The 27,471-nt window shown below is 44.1% G+C and overlaps 1 protein-coding gene across 1 annotated transcript in view; it reads left to right on the forward strand.

The window, feature by feature from the left end:
* FAM178B (family with sequence similarity 178, member B) overlaps nucleotides 1–27,471 on the forward strand; it is a 180,312-nt gene that overhangs the window by 47,530 nt on the left and 105,311 nt on the right. Inside the window, 3 exon segments of the mRNA XM_006878280.1 lie at nucleotides 1,935–2,087; nucleotides 9,772–9,877; nucleotides 13,422–13,506. Of these exon segments, the coding sequence (XP_006878342.1) occupies nucleotides 1,935–2,087; nucleotides 9,772–9,877; nucleotides 13,422–13,506 (344 nt within the window).

Genomic DNA, 27,471 nt, shown 5'->3' on the forward strand with positions numbered 1-27,471 from the left:
AGAGAGTGGGACCCTACCCAGAGAAGCAGTGATGCCTGAAATGGAGGCAGAGATGATGACGTGGAGTGATGGAGCAGCTGGAGACTTTAGATCCAGAGAGGGAGAGCGACTGTGTGCTGAAGACCTGGCGGGCACGGGGGAAGGATTGCATGGAGGGGATTGTAACCATGGCAATGAGACAATATACAATAGAATGAATGTAAAACTAATGTTCTCCCATGTAAACTATCACATAATTCACAATAAAACTTTTAAGAAAAAATAAAATTATTATTACTGTGGTAAATACATATTTGTAATAAAACATTTGCCATTTCATTTACATGTGCAGTTCAGTGACATTAGGCATGTTGGTCATGTTTTTCAGCTACTACCCTCATCCATTCCCAGATTTTCCCATCACCCTTAGAGCTAAGCTCAGTGTCCCCAAGCATTGAGTCCTCTTTCCCATTTTCCCACCTAGTTGGGCCATTTATCCTCATGCCGACCCTGTGATGTGAGCCATTCTGGCTGACTGGCCAGTGAGTGGCCAGCTTTGCAGTTCTACTCCCAGAACTCAAGGATTAATTTATTTGTGTTGTTATTATTGTTAAATGTATGTTATACAAAATCAAGCAGAATGCACTATATTATATAAAGTGAACGGGAAGTCTCTCCTTCCTCCTTTTCCTCCCCCCAAATCCTGTAACGTAAGGGTAACCCTGCAGTACTGGTGTGGCACTGTAGGATAAAGCACTGGACCACATGGTTGGTTTGAACTGCAAGGTTGGTGGTTCAAATCCACCAGCCGCTCCTTGGAAACCCTATACAGGGTCGCTATGAGTCAGAACTCACTTGAAGGGACTTACTGACAACAAGGGTAACCCTAGATCATATTTGAGTGTAGACACGTGTGTGGGTATTGTGTGTGTTTATGTGTTGCATATATTTCTATGTGTATATATGTGTACACACACACATACATACTGTTCTGCAACTTGATGTTTTCCCTCAACAGCAATGTCACGTCAAGCTTTCATTGTGAAAGAATTTACCTCTTTCTTTGGAATCATCCTAACTCCTTCCCTTTACCATCTCTTCTTCACGTAGGTCAAGTCCCTTTACCTCGCCCTGTTCCATTTGACTGTATTCCCTCTTCTCTGTCCTATACCTTACTTCCAACAGGCTCAACTCAGATCTGCTAAATCAGATCTCTGAGCGGGACAGGGCCTAGGACTGTGCATTTCAGCAAGCTCCCTGATGATTCTGTGGATCACTAAAGCCTAAAGCTTGAGGAAGAGTCCCTAATCTGACATGTGAGCTGCTCGTGAGTTGGCGCCCTGGCTGTCCACCCTAGTGTTGCACATACTTTAGCTCTAGCAGTGCCCAACACATTCTGCTCTTTGGTGCTACCTTACTTCTGCCTTTACTGCCCCCTGAGACTGCCTCCCACCCCTCCCAGGATGCCTTAGCTGGCCTTGGCTGCACTGAGTGATTCTCTCCTGTGTCCCTGTTCCACCCTGTAGGCAGCTCTAAGGATTCACTTGCCAGAGGGTATGGAAGCGATTTGAGCTGTCTCAATTCAGCAGCTGTTACCGGTACATAGTAAACACTCAGTAAGAGTTTTAGGTGACAGAGCCAACTGGTGGGTCTGGGACTAGGCATCTGGACTACTGCCCTGGAAGGTTGGAGTGCATTGACAAGAGTGGAGGGTATGTTAGTCTGGTGGATTCTTCCTCCAACAGCAGGTGGCACTGTCCTCACCTAGGCCTTCTTATCTGGCCACTGGTCAGGCAGGCAACTCCTGTCTCTCTGAAGCCTTTGGCTCTGGAGGTGGGGATGTGGTGCCCAGTGTTCTTTGAAGGGGGGAAGCCACCTGGCTTCTCCTGGGCCACCTCCTAAATTGCAAACCTGTATGCATTGCTGACACTGGGTCTCCTGACTTGCTTTGCTAGGATGCTGGTGGAAAGGTTCTCTGTGTCGAAACACGTCATCCCGCAGATCCACCCAGGAGAGATTGTGTTTGTGCCCAGGCGTCATCCCCAACAGTGTGTCTTGGACTGCTCACAATTGAAGCCTCATAGCCACCTAGAAGGCCTATTTCTCAGGTATGTGTGGCATGTGGGCGCAGCAGTATGGGTGCCCCGCGGGAAGAAATCCAAAGCCATGTTTTGGCCAATCTGGGTATGCCAATTTTGGGGGCTATTGATAAAATTATCAAACATGTCTAACTATAATATTTATTTCACTTACTAAAAAAGTGCATACTTTTTTAAATGCTATGCTCTATTAAATCATTTATTTATATGCCCATCTTGCTTTGGCCTCTGTCACACTTCAGTTTCTGGAAGCAGCTTTAGCCAGACTCCTCAGGCGTATCTTTGTCCATCTATACCAGAGCCATTTCCCAGCTTACCCAACACAGTTTTCCAGACCATGTTAACGATCGATCTTTACTTCCACAGCTTGTTCAAGACGCTACTTGAACAGTATATGTAACATGAACACTGAAAATTCTGTCCCCAGCAACACGCACACTCTGCCTGCCAATAGGACAGCCACCTTGAACTTCTTCCTTGTGGAAGTAAATTATTACTTCCTTATTAAAGTGATATTTTTTTAAAAAGTCCTTAATCATGATAATACAGTGATTTTTGAAGGGTCAGAGGGAGAGAATGCCCCCAGGGTTCAGCTATTGGCTGCCCGCTGGGAGCTTAGGCAGGCCAGGTGAAAGGATAGAAAAGGGGCTATCATCCCCTATGACAAACAGAGCTTCTCTGCCATTTCCTCAGGCCTCATGAAATTGAGTGCAGAAGCCTTGTTCTCTCAACCAAGGATTCAGGGCTTTCTTATGTCTATTTCATTGATTCTGTTGTTGGGTACCACTGAGCCTATTCAGACTTACACTGACCCCATGTGAAAAAGTAGAACTCTCCCGTGTGGAGTTCTCTAGACTAATCTTTATGGAAGCAGATCCCCAGGTCTCCTCCTACAGAACCCATGGAGGGTCAAACTGCTGATTTTTTGTTAGCAGCTCATCATCACTTTACTTTTGATTCCCCAGGGCTCCTTTTCTTCATTCAATATCGTATTATTCTGTAATATAAAGGTAACTTACCATTTTGATGTGTTCCCTTTAAAACTTTTTATTATTTGTTGCCTTAAAAACATCCACATCAATAAAAGTTACCCGTCACTCAAACCACAGCAGTGATCAGCTCAAGACCAGTCAGTCATTTTTCATCTGTGTCTGGGTTGGTTTTCAGATCCAAACCTCCAGCCCACAATTAATTTTAAACAAATACCATACTCACATAACTTCTGTTTGTATTCCTAAAAGATACAACTCCATTTTTAGATATAACAGCAATGCTTATATTGTGGAGTGCTGTGGAGTCAGTTCTGATTCATAGCAACCCTGTGTAGGGTTTCAGAGGCTGTAAATCTTTATGGGAGCAGAAGAACCTCATCTTTCTCCCACGGAATGGCTGGTAATTTCGAACTGCTGACCTTGAGGTTAGCAGTCCAACTCATAACCACTACGCTACCAGAGCTCCTTTATAATAAGATAGTAATCCTTAATACCGTTAATATTAATGCCAGTGTTCAGATTGCCTCAGTTGTTTTGTTTTTAGGGATTGCTTTCATCAAGATCTAAATAAGGTCCAAATAGTACAGTTAGGCAATCTCATGTTAATGATGAAATAAATAATATTGTGCTGCTTTCATTCTCCAGCATAGGTAGTCATTTTCATTGTTTTTGACAGATTTTCCCCAACTTTTTCCTATTATAAGTATTGTGAAGAATATTCCCATGAATAAAAATTTGTCTGGAGGTCCAGAATATATTCCTAGATGTGAGATTATTGGGTCTGAATCTGTGAACATTGTAAAGATTTATAATGCCAAATTGATGCATTTGAATGACGGGGTTGGTTAAGAATATTGAATATAACATGGACTTCCAGAAGAACAAGCAAGTCTGCCTTAGAAGTACAGCTAGAATGCTCCTTTGAAGTGAGGACAGCAAGATTTCATCTCACATACTTCGGACACATTATCAGGAGGGACTGTTCCTGGAGAAAGGCTTCATGTTTGGTAAAGTTGAGGGTCAGCAAAAAAGAGGAACACCTCAGAGAGATGGATTGGCACCGGGCATGCCTGCAACAGTGGACTCAGACAGCAGTGATTGTATGGATGATGCAGGACTCATTGTCACCTAGCAGAGACAATACTGTCACACTGAAAAGGCATTAATGCGAAGCTAATGAAAAGACAGGAAGGGAGTAAATGAAAGGAAAAGAAGGAAGGTAGTGGAAATAGGAAGAAAAGGGACAAAAAATGGGCTAGAAGGAAGGGGACAGCAGAAAGGAAGGCAACTTCTGTGCTTATTTGATCTCCTGGTTTGTGCCAAAGCACATTTTCTGTCACCAGCCAACTTGATGGAGGGACTGAAACTGTATGACAGATGAGATGGCCTGTGGAGCAGTGACCTGGGATCAGAGTGTCCCTGCCAAATGGGGCCAGGTGGCTGCCCAGCTTCCCTGAATGAGAAGTTCAGACCCTCCTCCTGAAATGATGATAATGAGTACAGTGGGAGATAGTGTTACCTGACTTCAGATCCATTGCTTTGGGAACTTCATGCTGCTTCCTGGATAAAAGCCCACTGTGCTACACACATGGGTCAGAGGGCTCCTGCTAGGCAGTGGGGATGGGCGACTTTCACTTTCTGAAGGTCAGCATTTCATTTCCTGTTTGTGCCAAGGACTTTAAGTCCATACTCTAAGAGTGAGAAATACTGGTTGTGAATAGTTACCCATTAAGGTCAGGGTGAGACATGAAAATTAAGGATATCTGATCTCTTAAAAAAAAAAAAAAATCAGTTCAATTTCTTGGCATATAAAAGTTAACACTTTGTGAGATTACCGATAATGTTTTTGTTTCTAGGTTTTCTACACTAAGCGTGTCATTTTTATCATTGGAGGGAAAAAAAAGAATAGGTGTTGCTTGTATGGGGTCCTGGTAGGCGTTGTGGATAAGCATTAAACTGTTAACCCAAGATCGGAGACTCAAAGCCACCAGCTGTTCCTGAGAATCCCTATACAGGATCCCTGGGAGTTGGAACCAAATCGACACACTGTTGTTTGTTTTTTTAATACCTTCTTGAAATAGATTTACTTCTTCTATGAAGAGAAAAATCTCTTTCTTCCCAGTGTACGAAGTGGGAAAATCTTGGCATAGATTAAGGAAGCTAAATTTGTCTCAGACCACAGAGCAAGTGGAGGCCTACTTGGCATTCTGAGCTCCAGGCAACATCCTTCTGGACTGGCCCTACAAAGGTTTATTTGCAAGAACGCTTCTGCCCTGCCTTCCCTTGTGAGATTGGACAGGATCCTAAGGGCTCTTTCACTGGTCGTGGACTGTTGAGGATGACCTCATATAAGTTCCTGGGACCCGAGTCACATGCCTTCATGACCGCTTCGGTACCAGCCGAGTCCACTGACTGACCTGCTTTCTCTTCCCTCAACAGCAGTTTAAAAGGAAATCCGATCCAGATCCACTAGGTAGGAAAGCGTCAGGAGCCACGCCCACACACTGCTCCTATGCAATTGCGAGAACCCGCTGGCTGGCTCCGCAGCTCCACAGGAAGCCGAGAGATTGCTTGCTGAATTATTCATGGCCTTTCCTAGGTCCCCCGTTGAGTACGAGGCCGCTGCGGCAGGTACTCGGTACAGAAATATCTGTGCGTGGGAGTGTCAGAATACACGTTTATCCCGCCACATGGCCCCGGGGCCCCGGGTGTATCTGCCACTATTCAGGTGCAGGACTGGGTGTGTCCCTAGGAGCCCAAGTGCCTGCTTAAAGCCGGCAGGAGAAAGTAGGTTGTGGTGTGCCTGAGCCTCATTAGCATTAAATGGCGAATACCCACTGGCTCCACCGGAGACCTGGCAGACTCAGCTCTTGGCTGGTGATGAGCGAGAACTTCCTCTGTCAGGTATCCCAGTGTTGAAGCAAGAGTGAAATAAATCCAGCAACTAGTGAGTGTGGACAGGGCAGAGCAGTCCACCTGACAGCCAAGGAAAACAAATGAGCAAGTGGAAGCAGCTGGAACTGGGATTTGCTGGGGATGAAGGCATTCAGCCTGGGAGCAGGTCCTGAGGCTCCCTGCGTCCTGATGGTGGTGGTTCTTGTTTACCTTTAAGCAAAGGAAAGAAAACAAAGAAGACACTCCGTTTTGAAAGCCCTGACCTTTATCTGTTTCTGTTCTGTTTCAGCATTCTTTTTAAACCTTCATTTGAGTAACTTGGCAAGTGTGCAGAAACTGATCCTATATACATAACTACACTAGGTGTTTATCCCTCTGCCATCGTTTGGGATTCCCAAAGCATTTCGAGACTTTGCCCGCTGGGATGGCTGCCCATACAATAGATGAGGAGATAAAGGCTAGAAGGGATCTTTATTTGGATTTTGTCTGTAACAAAGGCCAGGGCTTTGCTCCAGAAACCCAACACACGGAACCAAACTGGGCCCATTCTTTGGTTGTCTACGGATTTTGTGTGTTTCCCCATTTGGGCTTATTTCTTCCGGTTTCCTTCCTTCTCTTCCCATGGGTAGTGAGGTTAGAAGCAGACATCTGCCTTCTATCATTGAAGTTGTGGCTGGGGATTAACTGTCTCTTTTCCAAGTGAAGACCCAGGTTCTCAATGAGACCCTCCCTCTGCTGGGATGATCTGGGCTGCTGGCTGGCAGCTGAACCTGTGTGGCATCCACTGCTCCTCCCCTCTCACTCTAGGGTTCTCCCGCATTCACGGGATGCCTTCAGATCATTAGCATCAACTTTACACAGAAGACTCCCACTCGGACCCATTGACAGTGTTCTTGACTTGCAGACCTGATGGGGAGCTTTGTAAATCTATCTAGTGGTCGATTCCTACAATGTAAGATGTTGGATCTCTCACTACTCTCCTGGCAGCCTCCCAACCCTGGTGCTCCTTCAGACTCCCCCTGCCTAGGAGTGGGCTCTCTTTCCTACTTTAGAGGCCCTCATCTCCTCCCCTTGGTCAGGCTTGAGGTTACCTTATGCCATCAGCTTGCTCTCTTCCCCAGAACACTGAAACCAGCAGCTCTTGGTTCAGCCAAAGTGAAGCAACACTACTCTTGGAGCAGACGCACTTGGCTTGTGACTAAACCTGGAGAGGAGCTTCCTTGCATCTCATCTAGCTCTGGACAAAGAATTTCTTAAAAGTCAATCACTTCAAGGCAGAGCAGGAATATGCCCTTTCTGCCTATCTCTGGTTCCTGGTGTTACAGACTAAATCTCTCTCAGTGGCTGGCAGGCACTGCTCTCTAAGATGGGTGGAGCAGACCAGCTGAGCAGAAGAGAGGCCTCGTGATGGGGAGGGGTGTTGCCCCCTGAGAGCAGCAGTTGGAAATGCATTGATCTGAGCCAACAGGGGTTTGTACAATCAGCTCCCCGACTGAGAAGCTGACTGGATGCCCTCTGACCAGAATGTCAGCGTATGTTCATTCTTTAGACTCCCTTGAGCACCAGCTTCCCGGCCACATGGCCGCAGTTTGAGAGGTCCCTCAAAGTGTGTTTGCTTGGGAGTTGTGCTTCCTGAGAACCTTGCAGGTGCTTCAGCCATGCATCTTAGTATGTGTTCATGGGGTCAGTTTGTGAACATACCTCCCTGAGGGTGGGCATCCTTGTGCCTGGGCACATGGAGGCGGGGGGGGGGGGGGGGGCAGAGGGTTGTGTGCCAACAGCCCTGGAGTGCATGTGTGTTTTCCTGTACTAACAGACAGCTGGGGCAGAGCCGTGAACTTCACAGCAGCAGGGACAAAGCCGCTTTCTCCTCAGGACTTAAATTATTTTGGGGGGGGGGTCGGAATAAAAATAGAGTTTGTAAATTGCCTGGACATACTTAGAGAGACAACAGCTTGGCTTGGAGGAAAATCTTTCTTTGAGAGCATTCTGTTCCTAGCAGGATAAAATACGATGTCGTTTAAAAAGGAAAAGGAAGAGGAGGCTAGACTGACAGAGGAAATTTCTATCTAGGGTCATGACTTTAAATACTACTTAGCCATTAAAAAGAAGAACAAACATGAAACTACTTTCTCATTTCATGTCTTTAGGAAGTATCTGTTGTCAAGTACTCTTCAGATGTTGTTTCCAACTCATAGCAACCTGTATAGGGTTTCCAAGGAGCACCTGATGGGTTTACATTGCCGATCTTACAGTTAGCAGTCCAGTGCTTACCCTGCAGCGCCACACCAGAACAAATCTAGAGAGAACAAAAGTGTATTCACAAGACACGGATAGGAGAAGATCCTACCCCTGACTCAGTGACTGCGGGAGGTAGGGAGGGTGATGAACTCTAGCTGTCGATTTGGTTCCAACTCGTAGCAACCCTTAGAGGGGGTTCCCAGGAGCGGCTGGTGGTTTTGGACTGTTAACCTTTTAGTTAGCAATCCAGTGCCTACCCTACAGTGCCACCCCAGGGCTAATCCCTCTAGATTACCCTTCTAAAAGGACTTTCCTAGCACCTCTCACCAGAGCTCCTAAAAGCACATGACATATTTCAAGTACTTGTCTTACAAGTTAAGATAATTCTACCATAAGTTTGGCTTTGGGTGGGTTTTTGTTTGTTTTTTTTTCAATTGTGACAAAATACATAAGAGCTTCGAAAGTTAAGGAAAAGTTCTTAACTATATTTTCAATCCATTTTTTCCCAAACTTTTTGAAGCCCCCTTGCATATAACATGCCAATTTAGCTGTTTTTATGCATACAATTTAGTGATAGTAATTACATTTTCCATATTGTATAACCACCTCCACTACCTGGCCCTGAATTTCTAGCAGTTGGGTTTTGAAAGTTCCTGTTAGATGGGAGAGACCCAGTAAGATGCCAGTTCCATACAAGATTTTTCAGAAACTATCTGAGTAGCAACTGTCCCTGACTCCCACTGTGGCCCTGCCCACAGACTGGCATCTTACTGTATCCTTCCCAAGATTCCCTATTCTGGGCCCCTTTCTGTTATTTTCCCATCTTCTCGGGTGTCCCCTTTGTTTTGGAAAAATACAGGCCTTGGCAGAAATGCCGTGTGTAACCAGACCCCAGGGCACTGGCTGCGGGCCCCAGTGGTAACTCTGTCTGCCTGTTGCAGCCCTGAGCCCACGTGAGAGGCGTGACTGGGTTCTGTCCTCACTGTGCCATAGGTCCCTTTTGTAGTCCTGGTATATACTCTTCCTCTGTCAAATGGAAAAGACAAAAGTATATTACCCAGCCATGTGTCTTAAGACACCTTGAACTATGTTTGTGGGAGATATGAAAGAAAAGCAATCCATTCTAGTGACAACACTTATTCTGACAGCTCCTTGCCTCAAAGGCTTCAAGCATTTTTGTCACTACTAAACTGTAAGGAGCTCTGGTAACATAGTGGATTATAAGCTGAGCTGCTAACCTCAAGGCCAGCAGTTCAAATCTACCACTCCATGGGAGAAAGATGAGGCTTTCTGCTCTCTTAAAGATTTATAGCCTCGGAAATCCAATCAGGGTCGCTCTGAGTCAGAACCGACTCCACAGCATAGAACAACAACACCAATCACAGCTGTGCTCTGTGGTATCCTGGTGATGCTGAACATTGAGAGTCTGCTGCAGTTTAAGGGAGACAGGCAGGCAGAGTGGCCTCTGCTGAGTACTGGCATGGCAGGTCAGCTTCCACAGCATGGCTGCCAACCTGGCAGGGCCTGGAAGCCATCCCTAACATCAACTGCCTTTGCACCCACAGCTCTTCACCGGCCCAGCAGCTTGCCTTCCTTCACAGGGGCCTCCTGAGCAACCTCTACCTGCACACCACCTACTGCCCCGTTCCCCTGCTGCAGTGGCTGTTTCAGGTGAGGACCTCAGACGTGCCACTAGGTGGCGGAGCACTCCAGACTAGTAGATCAGGCAGGCAGGAGGGGCACAGAACTTCTTGCCCCGGTCGCTTATCCCAGATATAAGGAGGAGTAACACTTGGTGAGCATTGATCCTTGTAGGACTTTCCCCCTAGAGCATGTTGCCTCACAAATTTTTGCTGGTACCACCAGACACCTTCCCTTAACTTTCTTAAGGGGCCTGGTACTCCAATTGGACTTGTGGGCTAATCTCTGAGTGACCCCATAAAATGCTATTCAGTAAGTGCCTCCTTTGTCAAAGCTCATCTCTTCTCTGACTCACAGTTTCTGGCCCCCTGCCCCTGGTACCATAAGCAGGAGGAGAGCTGCTTGGGACCCACAGCCATGCAGTACTGTGGTGGCATGGTGACCCTCATGAAGCTAGAGCTGAGGTAGAATGTTTACTTTCCATCATGCAGGTCAGTTGGAAGAGCCTAGAAGAGCAGCTGCTCCATTTGCCCAGTTTTTTCCACCTTGCTTGCCTCTGGCATTTTTGCCTTGGGGGAAACACACAATCAGCCCTGGGCGAGAAACCTTTGCTCAAAGAAAGACAAGCCAGCTGGGATCACCCCTTGACCCCCATCCAGGATCATGCGGGCCTTGGGGTCAGGCATTTCACAAGTCTTAGCTGGTCCACTTCCTGACAGTTGGAGCCTATAAATTAGAGCCGCTATCGGGGTGGATAATTCAAGGAACTCTTCAGCCTTGGTAGGCTGGCCACCTTCCAGAAAATCCTCCAGTGTTCTCTTCTCATTGGGGTCCTTCATACTGCTCCTCCCTGCCTTAAAGGAAGAAGACACTCCCAGCTCTTGCCCCACCTCTCTGCCTGGTGAGGATCCTGGTTGGGTACCAGAGAACAGCGCAGCCATTATTCTTTGGCCCCAGCAGCATAGCTCCTTGCACAATTTATGACAAGACACACAGTCGGGCATTGGGAGGCACAAAGAATCTGTCCGCGATGTCTCCCACAGAGAGTCCTTGTGTGACCCTGATACAGCTTGGATGCCTTCTCAGTTGGTCCTCATGCGGCTATGGGTGGGGGTGGGGGGCTGTCCCTGTGAGGGGTGAGTGAACCTTCTCTCCCTCCCCTTCCTCCTGGAGACAAGGATTGAATGCGCATTCTGCCACTCACTAGCTGTGAGTGACCTGGGATGAGCTACTTAATGTCACCTCTGCCTCAGTTTCTTACTTTGTTAGTTGGGAGAATCATAAAAGAATCCATTGAATAGTCCTATAAATTGCTTTGTCTTTATGGTCTTACCCCGCCCACACCCACCCCCATGCCGACTACTCAGGGCCTTCCAGAAGAAGAAAACACACACACACACAAATCAGTTAAGGGGTTCATTTGGCTTTGGGAGCCTCGTGGGCGGACTCTGCCTGGTGTCTCTGAGGGGAAGGAGGAGGAGGGGAACTGACGTCTGCTGGGACATCATCTCTGCACAGGCCTTAGCAGGAATGGACGCTAAAAGATGACGGCTGAGGTCTGGGTTTCTTGTAACTTGAAGTATACTTTCCAGAATTTCTAACTGATTCATTCTGGCTCAACCCCCTGCTGAGAACTTGCATTTCTACCCCAGAGATAACTGAATCAGAAGCTACTTTTTAACCAGATCACAGATGATTCTTGTGTATACATAAGATATTTACATAAGAATCATCTGGGGATTCTTAGGTATACATCGTTCTATGGGGATTATCTTAAGTATCCAGTGCTGCTATAACAAAAGACCACTAGTGGATGGCTTTAACAAACAGAAATTTGCTCTCTCACAGTTTGAGCGCAAAAAGTCCTAGTTCAGAGCACTGACTCTGGAAAAGGGCCCTTAATCTCCTTTCAGCATCTGCAGGTCCAGCTTTCCTTTCCTGGGGAAGGACTGTCTTGGCATCAGTCTTTCCCAGGTCTAGAAGCTTCACAGTGCACAGACCCCAAAGAGCATACTCCGCTCACAGCTAGTGCTACTATCTTGGTGGTTGTAGATCCTGCTCAGCTCTTTTAGCTTGTTTAATCTCTTTTCCATCTCAGAAGAGATTGATCCAAAATACAGCCTAATCCTGTAGATTGCATCTGGCCTCATTAACATCCTAGAACTGATTTACAATACACAGACATCAGAACAGGACTGGTTGCATCTGATCTCGTCATAAGAGTGATGACATTGTATTAGATTCATTATGGGGGATCACTAGATCCTAACTGCTAAACCATTGAGAATCCTGGTCCAGTCAAGTTGACACAGAACCTTAACTAGCATAGGGATCTGTAAGAGTCATCTAGGAATCTTATTAAAAAGTAGCTTTAGAGTCGATATATTAGGGGTGGAAATGCACGTTTTCATCAGGGGATGAACTGAAATTAACTGGTTGGAAGCCATCATATTTTCCCCATAACAATGACATGCATTCATCATTCAGCAGACATTGAACCCTTTAGAGTTGTCCCGAATTAAGGCAAGAGGTCCAGGTCTTTGGATCCCAGCATTTACCAAGCATCAGATGTAGTCTGCACTTGGGGAGGCACAGTGACCTTGGGTTAGGCACTTCCTTTTCTCTAAAGGCAATTCCCAGAGAGGGACTTGGCTGAAGGCCCTCAGTTACAATAGTGCCCTGCCTTGGGGGCTGGGAATGAGAACCTTAGTCCTTTAAAGGGGTGTGTACCACGGCATCCACCACACCTGGAGTTGGCCGGAAATTTCCTGATCCTCCCAACCCTAGTGGAAGCATGGTGGTGATGAGCCCACCAGGCATGTGCTAGCTCAGCATGGCCAACAGTGAGCTGCAGTGGTACTGCCAAGGTAGCTTGGCCCTCCTCTAAGGCCTGGCCTCAGGAGTGTGTCCCCAGGTTGGATGGCATGAGTGGGGGGAGTGCAGTTCCGTTGCTCATCCCCATGTCATACTCTGTCCACATTCAACATCCCCAGCTTATGACTCTGATTCAGAGGACTTTCAAATAAGGGTCCCAGTGGTTTTGAGTCAGGTGGGTGAGTCCCCCATTTGCCTGAGGGTGTGTGCTCCATCCCAGGACCTCCCAGTACTAGTGGTGGCAGATGACTGTGAGGTTTTAAGGTGCTGTCCTGGAAACATTCTGACCCTGACATTATCCAGCTGACTGGAATCAGTGCTTGTGAGCTCTTTCTGCCTCCTACACTTTCTGCTCCAGAAGAGCCTGGCTGTGCCCACAGGGAGCAAGTGGCACAAGAACCAAGACTCTTATATGAGGAGGTAGATGGAGTAAAGGAAACAAAATGGTTTTAGTTGCATTGACCTGGGCTAGAATCCTGACTTTTAGTGGCTGTGTGACCTTGGGAAATTTGCTTGACCTCTCTGAGCTTAGTTTCTGCAACTGTAAAATTGGCATACTCGTGCTACCCTCCTACCTCAGGGGCTTGTGAGGGTTAAATGGATAATGTCCTCTGACTAACCCTCGGTGGTTTCTGAAGAGGTTTGCTACTATTGCGACATAGAAGTGACCCATCTGACCCATTTTTTTTCTTCCTCCTAGCTGCTGACTTGGCCTTCAGAAACTTCTTCAGAAGCCTTTGGTCTCCTGTGGGATGTCAGTGTGGATAGGCTCTTCAGTCCATCCGGTCAGTACAGGGGCCAGGGTGGAGATTTGGCACTCTGAATTCCCGGGCTGTCAAGCTTGTACAGTATATGACTCTTGTTCCCCCGGGAGCCTAGCACGCAGGGGATGTGCCAGCAAGGACATTGCATTGCATCACCAGGGACGTGGCAACATCGGGCCATCTTTGGCTCTGGCTCCAGTGTTAATAAAAAGCTGAGGCAGCAGGCCCTTGGGCACCTTGACTGGGCCTCAGATCCAGATCACTGTGGCCAAGTCGAGGCTGACCTCACAGACTGGGGATCCCTCCAAGGGCAGGCCAGGGAAGCTGGGTTCAGACTGAGGTTGTTTCAGGATCCAAGTGGACATTTGCTCCCAAATTTTTCCTGAGAGCCCAGGTTTGCTTGGGAGGGCTCCAAGAACATCTCCATCAAATCAGGAAAGCTCATTGGCCTGGAATCACAAGGGGGAGGGCCTTGAAGCTGCCACCCACTGCCAGCCCTCTTGTGCTGAGAGATTTCGGAACCTCAAACCTGTACCTTGGTCGTGGCATTTAGGGAGTGTGATTAAATCATCTTTATACTTTATGATGTTCAGAATTCCACAGAAGTAATTCATTTTCCCTTTATGGCTGCACCCTTCCCAGTCTGTCATCATTTGGTACCTGAACCTAGACACTTTGGCACCAAAAAAATATCATGTAACCAGTCATAGTTGCTTACAGCAGACAGTGAGAGACATTTACAGTGCCCAGACCCGCCTTTGCCCCTGCTGTAGTCTGCCCTCCTTCTCAGAGCACGAAAGCGCAGAGCTTTGTAGGCCAAGGTTATGGACCTGTGATGCACAAATACCCCCATTTGAGTCCTGCTTTTGTGCCTCCACTGCTTCAGGAGTTGGTTGAGCTGGGAGCTCATCTGTCAACTTAGAGCATTCCAGACTCCTCCCACCCTCACCCTGGGGACCCCTCAAGCAGCTGTCTCCTGAATAGCACCAGTCTCAGCATGCTCTCCCTTTTTGTAACCTTTGCCCCTACAGCCCAGGCTGCCCTTTGGAGCCTCTGCAGCCCCCTCTGCAGCAGGCTGCCCTTTAGAGAACAGACGCCTCCCTTGTCCTGCTCATGTCCTGCGTTCAGTGGTATGTGTCTCCTCCGCAGAGGCCGAGCAGACATCCCACTCTCCCTGGCTGCTGTCCACACTGTGCCCAGGACTGCCCCTCTCAGTTCTCTCGATTCCAGAATGTTTCTCAAGAACAGCACCTGAGATCCCAGCTTGCAAGAGCCCAGGCTCTGGTGTTAAACAATTGTTTCCCTGCCCTGCTCAGTAGACTGACAGACTAGCCTAGAGAATTCCTTTACACCTGAGGTTGATAGGATAGGTTGATAGGATAGACTGATAGGATAGAGTCCAAGGCCAGGCTCAAGCAACAAGCTAAGTGTCAGAGAGCCTCCCTGGAACTGAAAAACCACTTCCAGTGTGTGAGGCATTCCCGAGGCTAAATTGGATCCAGAATGGATACAAAAGTCAGTTGCATTTTTTCAGGATTTGTTAGCAATCAGAAGGGCTTTGCATATCCTCTCTTGGGCCTGAAGCAGACCTTCTATGTGTACCTGTGGTTTGTGCTAGTGTGTTTTCAAGTTGCCTGGCTTGCTGTTATGTAAAATGGGAGTGATGATTGTATATGTGTACATTTCTGGAGTTTTTGGTGACTGACAGCTGTTCCCAGACTATCCTAGGAAGAATCTGTTGGAGCAGGCATCCTCGGTAAAGGCAGAACTGAGGTCAGCCCAGGGTCCCTGGAAGGGCGTAGGAGGTGAGCTTCAGAGAGGTGACTGCTAAGGATTTGCTTAGGGTGACTGGGGTGAGAAGCTGAGGCAGCTCACATTAAGTACACTGGTGTATTGGTGGGTGCCAGGACATTGTTTTCCTGGATTGAAAAGCAATGCATGCCACCTGTACAAAGCTCCTTGATGCTCTCAGGGAATAGGGTGTTCTGGAACCATGCCCTTCTTCACTATAGGCAATTTTCATTCATGTTTTCAGGAAAGATGCGTCAAGCGCCTCTACATTCAAGCACCTCTCTAGATGGCAGAGGGGAAGCACAGGGACAAATAAGATTTGGTTCCTGCCCTCAGAAGGCATGAAGCCAAATACAAGTGTGGCACTGAAGGATAAGCACTGCACTGCTAACCGCAAGGTTGGTGGTTCAAACCCACTAGCCGCTCCTCAGAAACCCTATAAAGGGTCTGTATGAGCCAGAACCAACAAGACTGCACATAGCAAGCAATTAGCATAGGAAATCGAGTTAGTGGCAAAACTATAGAGTTCCAAGAAAAGTAAAGTTCTAGTGACATAGGGTTGAGCTAGAGCTGGGAGTCCTTTATGGAAGAAGGGTCAGTTAAGGCGTTTTTCAAAAGATAGTGTGGCAGAGATGGCAAACGTAACTGTACAAAGACATAGTGAAATCAGTAAATAGAAAGCATCTGACCCATCTAAAGGGGCTTTCTGGTATCTTCAGACCTCTCCATTTTAATTAGGACTTTATTTATTTAGGACTTTATTTTATTGTAACAAATGCTTGTTGTTGGTAAGTGCCGACTAGTCAATTCCCACCCATAACAATCCTATATAGGGTTTCTGAGGAGTGCCTGGAGGGTTTGAACCACTGACCTAGCAGTTCAAACCAACCTTGCATCTACTGCGTTATCCTGCAGAGCTACAAGAGCAGCTTATTATCACATGGTGGTGTGCCATTGAGTCAGTTATGACTCAGAGTGACCCTGTATAGGGTTTATGAGGCTGTAAATCTTTATGGGAGCAGAAAGCCTCATATTTCCCCCGTGGCACGGCTGGTAGACTCGAACTGCTGACCTTGAGATTAACAGCCCAATTTATAACCACTATGCTACCAGAGAAATTAGAGGTGTGTGGTTCCAGAGCATGTCCAGCAGATCTTCAATATCAGGGCTCTAGTTAGCTTCTGTATCTGCCATTTACAGGACTTCCCCTCATGATGGTAAAATGGCTGCCACAGTGCTAAGTATTAGCACGTACTCCTGAGGCAACAGTGTTCACCTCAAAAAGGGGAAAGTTAGAAGATAAAAGGGTGTCTCTTCTCATACTTTCTCTCTTTATCAGGGCATTTCCCCCATTTTGTTTCATGAGTCAGAGCTGGGTCACAGGCATTGGAGGACATTTGCCATGCTTTCTGCCTGCCTGGCTATCTGTGAGGAAACCTAGCCTCCCGAGCCTTACCCTTCCAGGCTAGAACTCAGAAGATTGTTTTCCAGCCTCCTTCCAGATATTTCCACTCTTTGGTTTGCAATTTCCATTTAGTTCTTTTCTTCTTTTTAACAGTTTCTATTTTACTACTGAGATACCCTGATTTGTTCATTCAGTGGGAGTGTATTTTCTTTTACTACCTAGAGATTAGTTATAATAGCTGCTTTCAAATGTTTGTCTGTAATTCTAACATCTGGGTCATTGAGTAATAGAAAATTAAATATGAAGGTGAACTTTTATTTAGAATGAGTAAAGAAATTGTAGCAAATACTAGCTATCAGGAGGCTCATATCTCTTTGTCCTAGATCTCATTAGGATATTTGCCACAAATGTTGATGTAGAAATGTGTCTTGATTGCAATCTGGCTTCCCTCCCTGCTCATAGGGGCTGTGTATGTGAGGGACCCTTGAGCTTAAGCATCATTAGCTTTATGGGAAATTGGCTTCTGACATATAATAACCCTGTTTTCTACTGAAACAGCCAGAACCTGTTTTTGTTGCCAGTGGCTCAAAGCCCTGACTATTCCAATAGTCACGCTTAGACCAGTCCCTGAAAAGGTAAATGGGATGACTGGGCTCATCCGCTGGGGTGGACCCACTTTCCCTGAGCAGGCACCCAAACAAAATACAGATTTATTTAGCAAGAAAGAAGCGGACCATGAGGCTCTTGGGCAGGCAAATCAACCACAAGCTAGAAGTGGGATGCTTGTGTGAAATCTCCTCCTAATAACTAATTCCATTCAAAACACACACAGGAAAACATTGTGAGCCATCTGTGGGCTGTACTTGACTGTAGCCCACTGGTTTGCATCCTTGGAGTAAGGATTTGATGTGCAGAGATGGCAAAAAAGGAATGGGAACAAAGACCAAGGAGGCAGGAAGAGAGGAGCTTCCTTAAAGGGGGAAGAGAAAGTGATTAAGACTGGAAGTTTTAGGCCACATCTTGAAGGTCAGTAGTGACCATTGCAGGCACCATGGAGCTTTAGTTATATTTGGCAAGATCTGAAGATAATTTACTTTTAAGATCTAATTCACGTAATAGAAAATTCACCCTTTAAAAATGTATAATTCAGTGCTTTTTAGGACATTTATAAGGTTGTGTAACCATCACTACTATCTAATTCTAGAATTTTGTTTTGTTTTGTTAGCATTTTATTCTGATTTGGATGAAAGTTTACAGAGTAAATTAGTTTCACATTCAGCAGTTTATACAACATGACATTAGCAGTCTTGCCTCTTCCTCCCTGGCTTCCCGGTTTCCATTCGTCTTTCTTTGCTGCCCCTTCCTGTCTTCTGACCTTTGTTCTGGGGCAGATGCTGCCCTTTTGGTCTCATATTGTTGATTGTTCTGAAGATCAGGTTCCTCCTGGGTATTACTGTTCACTTTATGGGCCTCTCTATTGTTTGGCTAAAAGATGGTCCCTGGTGATGAGTTTAGTTCCAGGCTTGAAGGGTGTCTCCGTAATCCCTTGGGTTCCACCAGTCTCTATTAGACTAGTTAAAGTGGGTCTTTTTTGTGATTTTGAATTTTGTTCTACATTTTTCTCCCTTTCTGCCCAGGACTACCTTTTGTGATCCCGATCAGAGCAGTCCATTGTAGTAGCCGGGTACCATCTAGTGCTTCTGGTCTCATGCTAGTGGAGGCTGTGGTTAATGTGGTCCATTAGTCTTTTGGACTGATTGTTTCCTTGACTCTTTTTTTTTTTTTTTCACTCTTGTTTGCTCCAGATGGGGAGAGGCCAATAGTTACACCTTAGATGGCTGCTCACAAGCTTTTAAGACCCTAGGCAGGCACTACTCACCAAAGTAGAATGTAGAACAGTATCTTTGTAGACTATGGTATGCCAATTGACTTATATGTCCTGCAAGGCTATGGTCCTAAAACCCCCAACCCAAGTGACGCATTCCCTTAAGGTATTAAGTTATGGCTCAGAAGTTTTCCTACCTTTGCCCACTGTATGCTCTGCGGTGTTTATAAATTTGTACATTGGCAATATGTACAAATACACATATAGAAATACCCTCTAACCTGTGGGTATATGCCATATACTATCCCACACTTGTTCCTCTTGCACATCTATTAATAATAATTTATGATGCATCTATTCATAAACCATTATTAGTTGTTTTGTTGTAGGATTGTGTATGTAATAGTATTTACTCTTGCTGCCTTTTACTCTTGTGTACTTCCCAATGTCTTCTTTTGCCTTGCTCATGTTCTGCTGGCCTCTCTCTTGTTGTGTATTGCCTCTCACTTCACCCAAGTTAATGTGTCTACTAGTCCGCTGTGGTACTGTAGGATAAACAGTGAACTGCTAACTGCAAGGTTGGTGGTTCAAACCTACCAGCAACTCCTTGGAAATCCTATACAGGGTCACTATGTGTCAGAACCGGCTTGACATCACTTAACAACAACAATACGTTTAGACCTGCGGAGCCCTGGTGACACAGTGGCTTATACCTTGGGCAGCTAACCACAAAGTCAGTAGTTCAAACACACTAAAACACTCCACAGGAACCAGATCAGGCTGTCTGTTACAGGCTGAGATTTACAGGCTCAGAAGCCCTATGGAACAAGTCTGCTATATTCCTATGAGTTTGCTATGAGTGAGTAGTTTATGCCTAGGAGTGAGATTGCTACTTGCATATGGTCTCTCTGTTTCTAACTTTTTAAGGAAAGAGTTGTACCATTTTACAATCCTACTAGCAGTGAAGGAGAGTTCCAGTCTCTCTACACCTTCACCAGCATTTGATGTTTTCTGTTGTTTTATTTAATCTTTATCATTGCTTTTATTGTTAGATTCAGTCCAGAACATTTTCCTCACCCCACAAAAGAAGCCTGATACTCAACAGCTGCCATTCTTCCCTCCTTCCAACCAATCTCCTTTCTCTCTGTATGGATTTGCCGGTTCTGGATACTTTGTATAAATGGAATCATACAATATGTGACCTTTTGAGACTGGCTTCTTTCACTTCATCAGAATATTTTCAGTGCTGGGTCATATGGTAACTTTCTATTTAACTTTCTAAGAAATTGCCAGACAATTTTCCAAAGCAGCAATACCATTTTACAATCCCACCAGCAATGTATGAGAGTTCCAATTTCTCCAAGTCATCACCAATCTTGTACTATTCTGCCTTTATTAGTAGTCATCCTTGTGGTTGTGAAGTAGTGTTTCATTGTGGTTTGGATTTGCATTTCTCTGATGACTAATGATGTTAAGCACTTTTTTTCCCCAATGCTTGCATCTACACACTTATAGATGTGTTTTGGAGAAATATGTATTCAAATCCTTTGGAAAGTTCTTAGTTGTATTACTTTGCGTTTCATAATTGTGTTGTAAGAATTCTTTATATATTCTGTCCCTTATTCAACCATATAAGGTCCGTTTGAACCTTAAGGTCAGTGGTTCAAACTCACAAGCCGCTCCTCAGAAACCCTATGCAGGGTCACTATGAGTGGGACCTGATCCAATGGCACCTAACAACAACAGGTCCCTTACTGGAGTCCTGGTGTGGCACTGTGGGTTAATGCACTTTACGAAGTTGGTTTGAACCACAAGGTCAGCAGATCAATCTCATCAGCCACTCCTTGGAAATCCTATGCAGAATTGCTATGGGTCGGAATCGACTTGACGGCATTTAACAGCAGTTCCTTATCAGGACTCCTGGTGTAGCACTGCAGGATAAACACTGGACTGCTAACTGCAAGGCCAAGGGTCCAAACCCTCCAGCCCCACTCCTCAGAAATCCTACATAGGGTACTATAAATCAGGACAGACTCAACGGCACTTAACAACAACAGTCCCTTATCAGTTTTGTAGTTTGCTAATATTTTCTCTCATTCCGTAAATTGCCTTTTCACTTTATTGATAGTGAGTGTTCTTTGAAACACAGATGTTTTTCATTTTGATGAGATTCTGTTTATCATTTTTTCCTTTGTTACTTGGCTTTTGGTGTTGTAACTAAGAAATTATTACCTAATCTAAGGTCGTAAGTATTTATGCCTTTATTTTTTCTGAGAGTTTTATGGCTTTAACTTTTGCATTTAGGTCTAAGATTCATTTTATGTTAACTTATGTATTTGATGTGAGGCAGGGGCTCCAACTTCATTCTTACTCATCGGCATATCCAGTTTAGTAGCATCATTTGTTGAAGAAGCTATACTCTTTCTTCCATTGAATTTCCTGAGCACCCTTGTCAAATATCAATGTGTGTGTTTCTAAACTCTCGATTCTTTTCCATTTGCTAACCTATGTCAGCACCACAGTATCTATATTAGTAAAGCTTTATAGTACCATGAGTCAGAACTGACTCCACGGCTCATAACAACAGCAACAATAGTAAATTTTGGGATTGGGAAGTACGAGTCCTCTAGGTCTGTTTTTCTTTTTCAAGATTGTTTTGGCTATTCTAAATCCTTTGTGATTCCATATGAATTTTAGGATCCACTTATCAATTTCCAAGGGGAAGGCAACCGGGATGTTATAGGGATTGTGTTGAAGCCTTAAGTAAATTTGGGGCGTATTATAACAACAACAACATCATCTTAACATTATTAAGTCTTCCAACTTATGAACATTGGGTATCGCTTTATTTAGGTCATTCATTTCTTTCAGTAATGTTTTATCGTTTTCAGTGCATAAGTCTTTTGTACTTCCTTTGTTAAATTTATTCCTAAATACTTTAATCTTTTTGATGCTAATGTAAATGGAATTTTTTTTCTCAATTTCATTTTCATTTTGTTCATTGGCAGTGTATAGAATACAATCAGCCTTTACATATTGACCTTGTAGCCTACAACCTTGCTGAACTTGTTTATTAACTCTGATAGTTTTTGTGTGTGGCAGGACTTGATTTTGAAAGCAAACATATTCTTGTGCAACTAATTGTTTCAAAGAAATTACCTCATGTTTGTTTAACCAGCATGTTTTCTCTGAACCAGTGTACAACTGCCCATTAAATGTAGTACCAATCATCTGAGTAGGACGCGTATTACAAGAAAAAATAGCTCTGTTAGCAAGATCCAAACACTTTAGAAAAGGAGCAAAGCGCTTGCAGTTTTCCTTCCTGTTAGGATCCAAACAATGTTGGACATTTTTGCCTACCTATTTCATTCTGTATCAGCTTCCAGAATATTTGTGTAGGAGGGAGAGAATTAAAAAAAAAAAATGACCCTGGCCAGTACATTCTTTGGATATTCTTTAAGTGGGTGAAAAATGCAGTTCCCAGAACAGATTAGCTTCAGTCTCATGAACCAGGGTCTTTAGGAACTTTGTTCTTCCACACTTGGTCACCAAACACTTCCTTTTGTCCTAGGAGCTCTTGCATGCTGGTGCCTGGCACTCTGGGGCTGTCTTTGATGGGCCCCCAGTTTTTGGGTCACTTCCTTTTCTGTCCTTTCTTGCTTGCATTCTCTCCTCTTCCTCCCTGCCCAAATCAGTTGACCGTAAAATGTGAGGGTTTATTTCTGGACTCTCAATTCTATTCCACTGATCTCTCTCTATATATGTCTACCCTATGTCAGTCCTACACTGATAATGCCTCCCTCTCAGATAATATTTATGAGATTGGCTTTTGTGTAAAAGAATAAAACAAAGAAATGGGCTATAATATTATCACCCAGGTAACCTGTGTTGTTATTTTTCTAAGTACTGTTTGGAAAATTCAAATACTGGAGAAAAAGATAAAAACTGAAAAGTGAAATTATTCCTGCCCACCCACTCCATAGCCAGCCACTTCCTCTCCACAAACCAAAACCCACTGCCACTGAGTCAGTTCTGACTCATGGTGACCCTACTGGACCCATAGGGTTTCCAAGGTGATTCTCTCTCTGGTAGCAGACTGCCACATCTTTCTCCCATGGAGCAGCTGGTGAGTTCAGACTGTTGACCACCTTTTGGTTTGCAGTTGAACACTTTAACCACTATGTCATCAAGGGCTTTTGCTTCTCCCCAAGTCATCCTTATTAACTGTTTCCTCTGATTATTTCAAGAAAAAAAAATACAATTCACACAAGGTATATGACTTTATACATTTGTTTATACAACATTTCTTCTCCTACTTTGATTTCAAATTATTCATCCGAAATTATCTCCAATGGAAAGTTGCTCTTCTGGGACTTTCCCAGTTTTCTCACTTGGATCTCAGGAAATGCTGTTGCTGGTCAAGGTAGAACAGAAAACTCTCGAGGCGTCTCCAGAGTAGGGTGTCCTGGAGGTAGAATGAGTTCTAAAAGTGCAGAAAGAAAACATTAACTCTTACATTTGCATTTTAACTCCTCCTTTAAAACAACAGTTTCATTGAAGTATAATTGACTCCTGTACCCATTTAAGGTGTGCAGTTTACATACTTGACTTGTGTTTATATCCACAACACTGAGTTACAATCAAGATCAGTGTCCATTCTCTTCAGAAGTTTCCTTGTACCACTTGATAATCCATCCTTCCTTTCCCTCTCATCTATAGGAAGCTTTTCATTTACCTTGTGCAAGATTACTTTGAGTTTCCTAGAAGAGTGGGTTCTTTTTTATTTTTTGGTTTGTCTTCTTTTAGCATAATTATTTTTAAATGGATCCATGTTGTTGCATGTATCAATAGTTTCTACCTTTTCATTGCTGACTAGTATTCCATTGTATGGATATGTTACAACTTGTTTAGCCATTCATCATCTATTAATGTTTACTTGGGTTTTTTTCACATTTTGGTTATTACAATAAAGCTTATATAAACATTCTCATACACGTGTATGTGTAAGCATATGCTTTAATTTATGTTGGGTAGATATCAAGAAGTGGAATGGATGAATCATACGGAAAGTATATGTTTTTAAGAAATTGTCAAACTGTTTTCCAAAGTGGTTGTACTGTAGCATTTCCTACTAACAGTTTATAAGAGTTTTAGTTGCTCAGCAGCCTCACCAATACATAGTATGGTCAATCCTGATAATAAGTCTGAAGTATGAGAGACTAACTCTTGCTGTCCTGGCTCCTAGGGAGCATTCTGACTGTACTTCTTCAACACAGATTTCTTTGTTTTTCCGGAGGTCCATAGTACTTTTAACATTCTTCTCCAACACCATAACTCAAATGCATCAACTCTTCTATGGTCTTCCTTATTCATTGTCCAACTTTAACATGCATGTGAAGGTATTGAAAATACCATTACGTGGATCCAGGTGCACCTGAGTCCTCAAAGTGACATCTTTGCTTTTGAACAGCAGATTTGCCTAATGCAATACGTCATTTGGTTTCTTGACTGCTGCTTCCATGAGTGTTGATAGTGAATCCAAGCAAAATGAAGTCTTTGACAACTTCAATCTTTTCTCCATTTATATGAATGTTATTTATTGGTCCAGTGGTGACAATATCTGTTTTCTTTACATTGAGGTGCAACCTATAGTAAAGGCTGTGGTCTTTGATCTTCATCAGTAAGTATTTTAAGTCTTCTTAGCTTTCAGCAAGCAAGGTTATATCATCTGCATATTTCAGGTTGTTAATGACTCTTCTTCTAATCCTTATGCCATGTTTTTCTTCATATAATCCAGCTTCTCGAATTATTTGCTCAGCATACACATTGTACAAGTATGGTAAAGAATACAATCCTGGCATATACCTTTCCTGATTTAAAACCATTCAGTGTCCCCTTGTTCTCTCCGAACAACTGCCTCTTCATGAGCACAATTAAGTGCTCTGAAATAATCCATCCATGTTCCACAATGTTGTCCATAGGTAGTCATGACACACACAGCCGAAAACCTTTGTATAGTCAGTAAAGCACAGAAAAACATCTTTCTGGTGTTCTCTGATTTCATCCAGGATCCATCTGTTGCCAGAAATTTTATCCTTCCTTCCATGTCCTCATCTGAATCTAGCATGATCCTCTGGCAGTTACAGCCATTTAAAAATTATCTTCAGCAGAATTTTACTTGCATGTGATATTAATGATGTGGTCAGATGATTTCTGCAATCCTTTGTTTTGGGTCATCTCTATTTGGAATGGGCACAAATGTGGATCTCTTCCAACTGGTTGGCCAAGAAGCTGTCTTCCACATTTCTTAGCATAAATGAGTGAGTGAGGCCTCCAGTGCTGCATCAGTTTGTTGAAAGATTTTAATTTGTATGCCATCAATTCCTGGAGCCTTGCTCTTTGCCTATGCCTTCTGTGCACATTGTATTATAGTACTTGACTTTGTCTTCTCAAGCTGCCCTTTGATATTTTTTGTTCAGCTCTTTTGCCTCCTCATTTCTTCCATTTGCTTTAGCATCTCTTTGCTAGGGAACAAGTTTCAGAATCTCTTGTGACCATTTTGGTCTTTTCCATCTATCCTGTGTGTGGTTGTGTTTTTGTTTTTGTTTTGTTTTTAATATAAATAAGATCTTTTGTCATCGTTAAAAGTCTGAATTTTAAACAGATTCTTGAACTGATCACTTATAGCCATCAGCAGCTCGTTCACCTTCAGTACCTGTCTCATCTCCAGTAGCTTTTCCAGAGCTACTACCTTCACCATGGAGCTACATGAGTTTTCCCAGCTCAAACTTGGGCTTCTTCAGCATTTTTACTTTCCTAATCAATGCATCATGGAGAGGGTAAATAGACTGACAAGCCTCTTCTATGTCTTTTCCAGTGCTGTCCAAAATCAGTTTATTGACTACTACTTTCAAGTCATTTGTCTGCACCTCTCGGGTCATGATTTCTGTCATTTTCTTCCAGATTTGATGGACCTGTTGGTGATGAGCATAAGATGTCTTTTGAATCTGGTTGTTGTATTATTTAGTAAAACCAACACAGAACAGATCAAGTAAATAACCATCAATAGTCTTGACATCAGCATACGCTCTAGCCATGGTCTGCCAATTTTTGACCATGGAGCACATTTTGTCCCGGGTCAGATCCATGCCGTGGAAGTTGGTCAGGCAGCTTTTGCCCTGAACATCCTCAGTAACTAGCTTGAGCTTTCTAAATGCAAAAGTCATCATTCTGCATCAACAAAGCTCATTGCAAAAATACAACCCTTGAGGGACATCGGATACAATGGTGGTTCCTTGAGTCCTTGTGATTAGTTTTTCCAATATTTCTTATTTGAATATAGCAGGTACCTTCACATCATACCAATCTTGCTAAGAAAATGGATCAACCACTTTCTTCTTGGCTCCTTTTTTGCCACCTTTTGTAAGGTGCTGGTTCTTTCTGACTGCTTGTGGTGCTGCTCCTAGAGCCAAAAGGCCTTTCTTGTCTTTTTAATAATTTTTTTCCTCCTGTATGATACTCTTTTTTCTTTTCTAAAGCTTTTATTGTAAATTGCATTCATAAAGGGGGGAGTAGTTAATCTTATACTCCAGGAACAGAGGACCCTAGGACTAACTACTCCCCCCTTTATGTTATAAAACTTATACCTTTATGGTTGTGACAATCACAATTAGTCACTACTGAATCAAAAGAATCCTATTCCCCATCTCCTTTCACCAAACCCATCTAGACAAGAGGAAAACTATTTAGTGTGGATTCTACCTCCATGCCCCCCGCACACTCTGAAACTAAACTCCCTCTTGAAAACTTGTAAGACAGCCACTTGGGGCCTGTATAGCTCTTTCCCTCCCCCATTTTAGGTAGCCAGTGACTAACTTGCCTGTCCCTATCAACCCTGTATACTGAGGGGATAGGCTTGATTCTTGATGTGAAGACTCCTTACCTCTCAGTTGGTATATTGAGCTACTACATCCATAAGTATAGATCAAATTCATCGAATTGTAGCAATTTACACTTGCTTCCTTTATCAAATTTCTTTATCTTCCTCCAGTCGAGCTCTGGTTATCAAGCCATTGAAGCTAGGTCAAATGGGTAATATCTACAAGTTTGGGCATTCTTGTGTGTCTCCTCCAACTTTGTATAAGCTGGATACTTTACTCTTATCTCTAGCCCTCTGTGGCTAGTTCAGTGTCTATGGGCTCAGGCGTTCCCAAGGCTCCCCAAACTTCAGACCAATCAGCCAGCCCTTCCTTTTCTCCCTCTCATCTCAAGGTCGACAGGAGTCTATGGAACTTGGTCGAACTCAGCCCATATCTTCATTGCTGACTTTCCCCCACTTCCACTCACATGTACATTATCATGGTTGCCAGAGAGCTTACATGCCTGTTTGTGTGTTCCCTTTGAGTTTCAGTCTTGGAGGGGGGCTTGTCCTGAAGGGATTTGATTGCTTGCCTTGATGGCTGCTCGGTGAACAGCTTGCTTGTTCTTGTAATAACCAAACAGACTGCTGGTTTGTTTGTTTGTTTGTTTCCCTGCTGGTCTTTCTTTTAGTATGTATCTTCTGTTCCTCTAGTCACTCCGGTCTGGTCTGTCTGATATTCTTGATGTCATCCCACAACTCTTCTGTGCTTCAGTTTAATGTATAATGCATCACATTTGTTCTTGAAATGATCTCTGAATTCAGGTGGGATATGTACAAGATCATATTTTGGCTCTCATGGACTTGTTTTAATTTCCTTCAGCTTCAGTCTGAAGTTGCATATGACCAATTGTAGGTCTGTTCCACAGTCTTCCCTGGCCTTGTTTTGGCTGATGATACAGAGTTTTCCCATGGTTTCTTCCCACAGATGTAGTCAATTTGATTTCTGTTCATGCATGCCATCTGGTGAGGTCCATGTGTATAGTCAACTTTTAGATTGTTTAAAAAGGTATTTGCAATGAAGAAGACATTGGTTTTGCGAAGTTC

The sequence above is a fragment of the Chrysochloris asiatica genome, unplaced genomic scaffold, assembly GCF_000296735.1.
Source record: "Chrysochloris asiatica unplaced genomic scaffold, ChrAsi1.0 scaffold00395, whole genome shotgun sequence".
Taxonomy (NCBI): Eukaryota; Metazoa; Chordata; class Mammalia; order Afrosoricida; family Chrysochloridae; genus Chrysochloris; species Chrysochloris asiatica.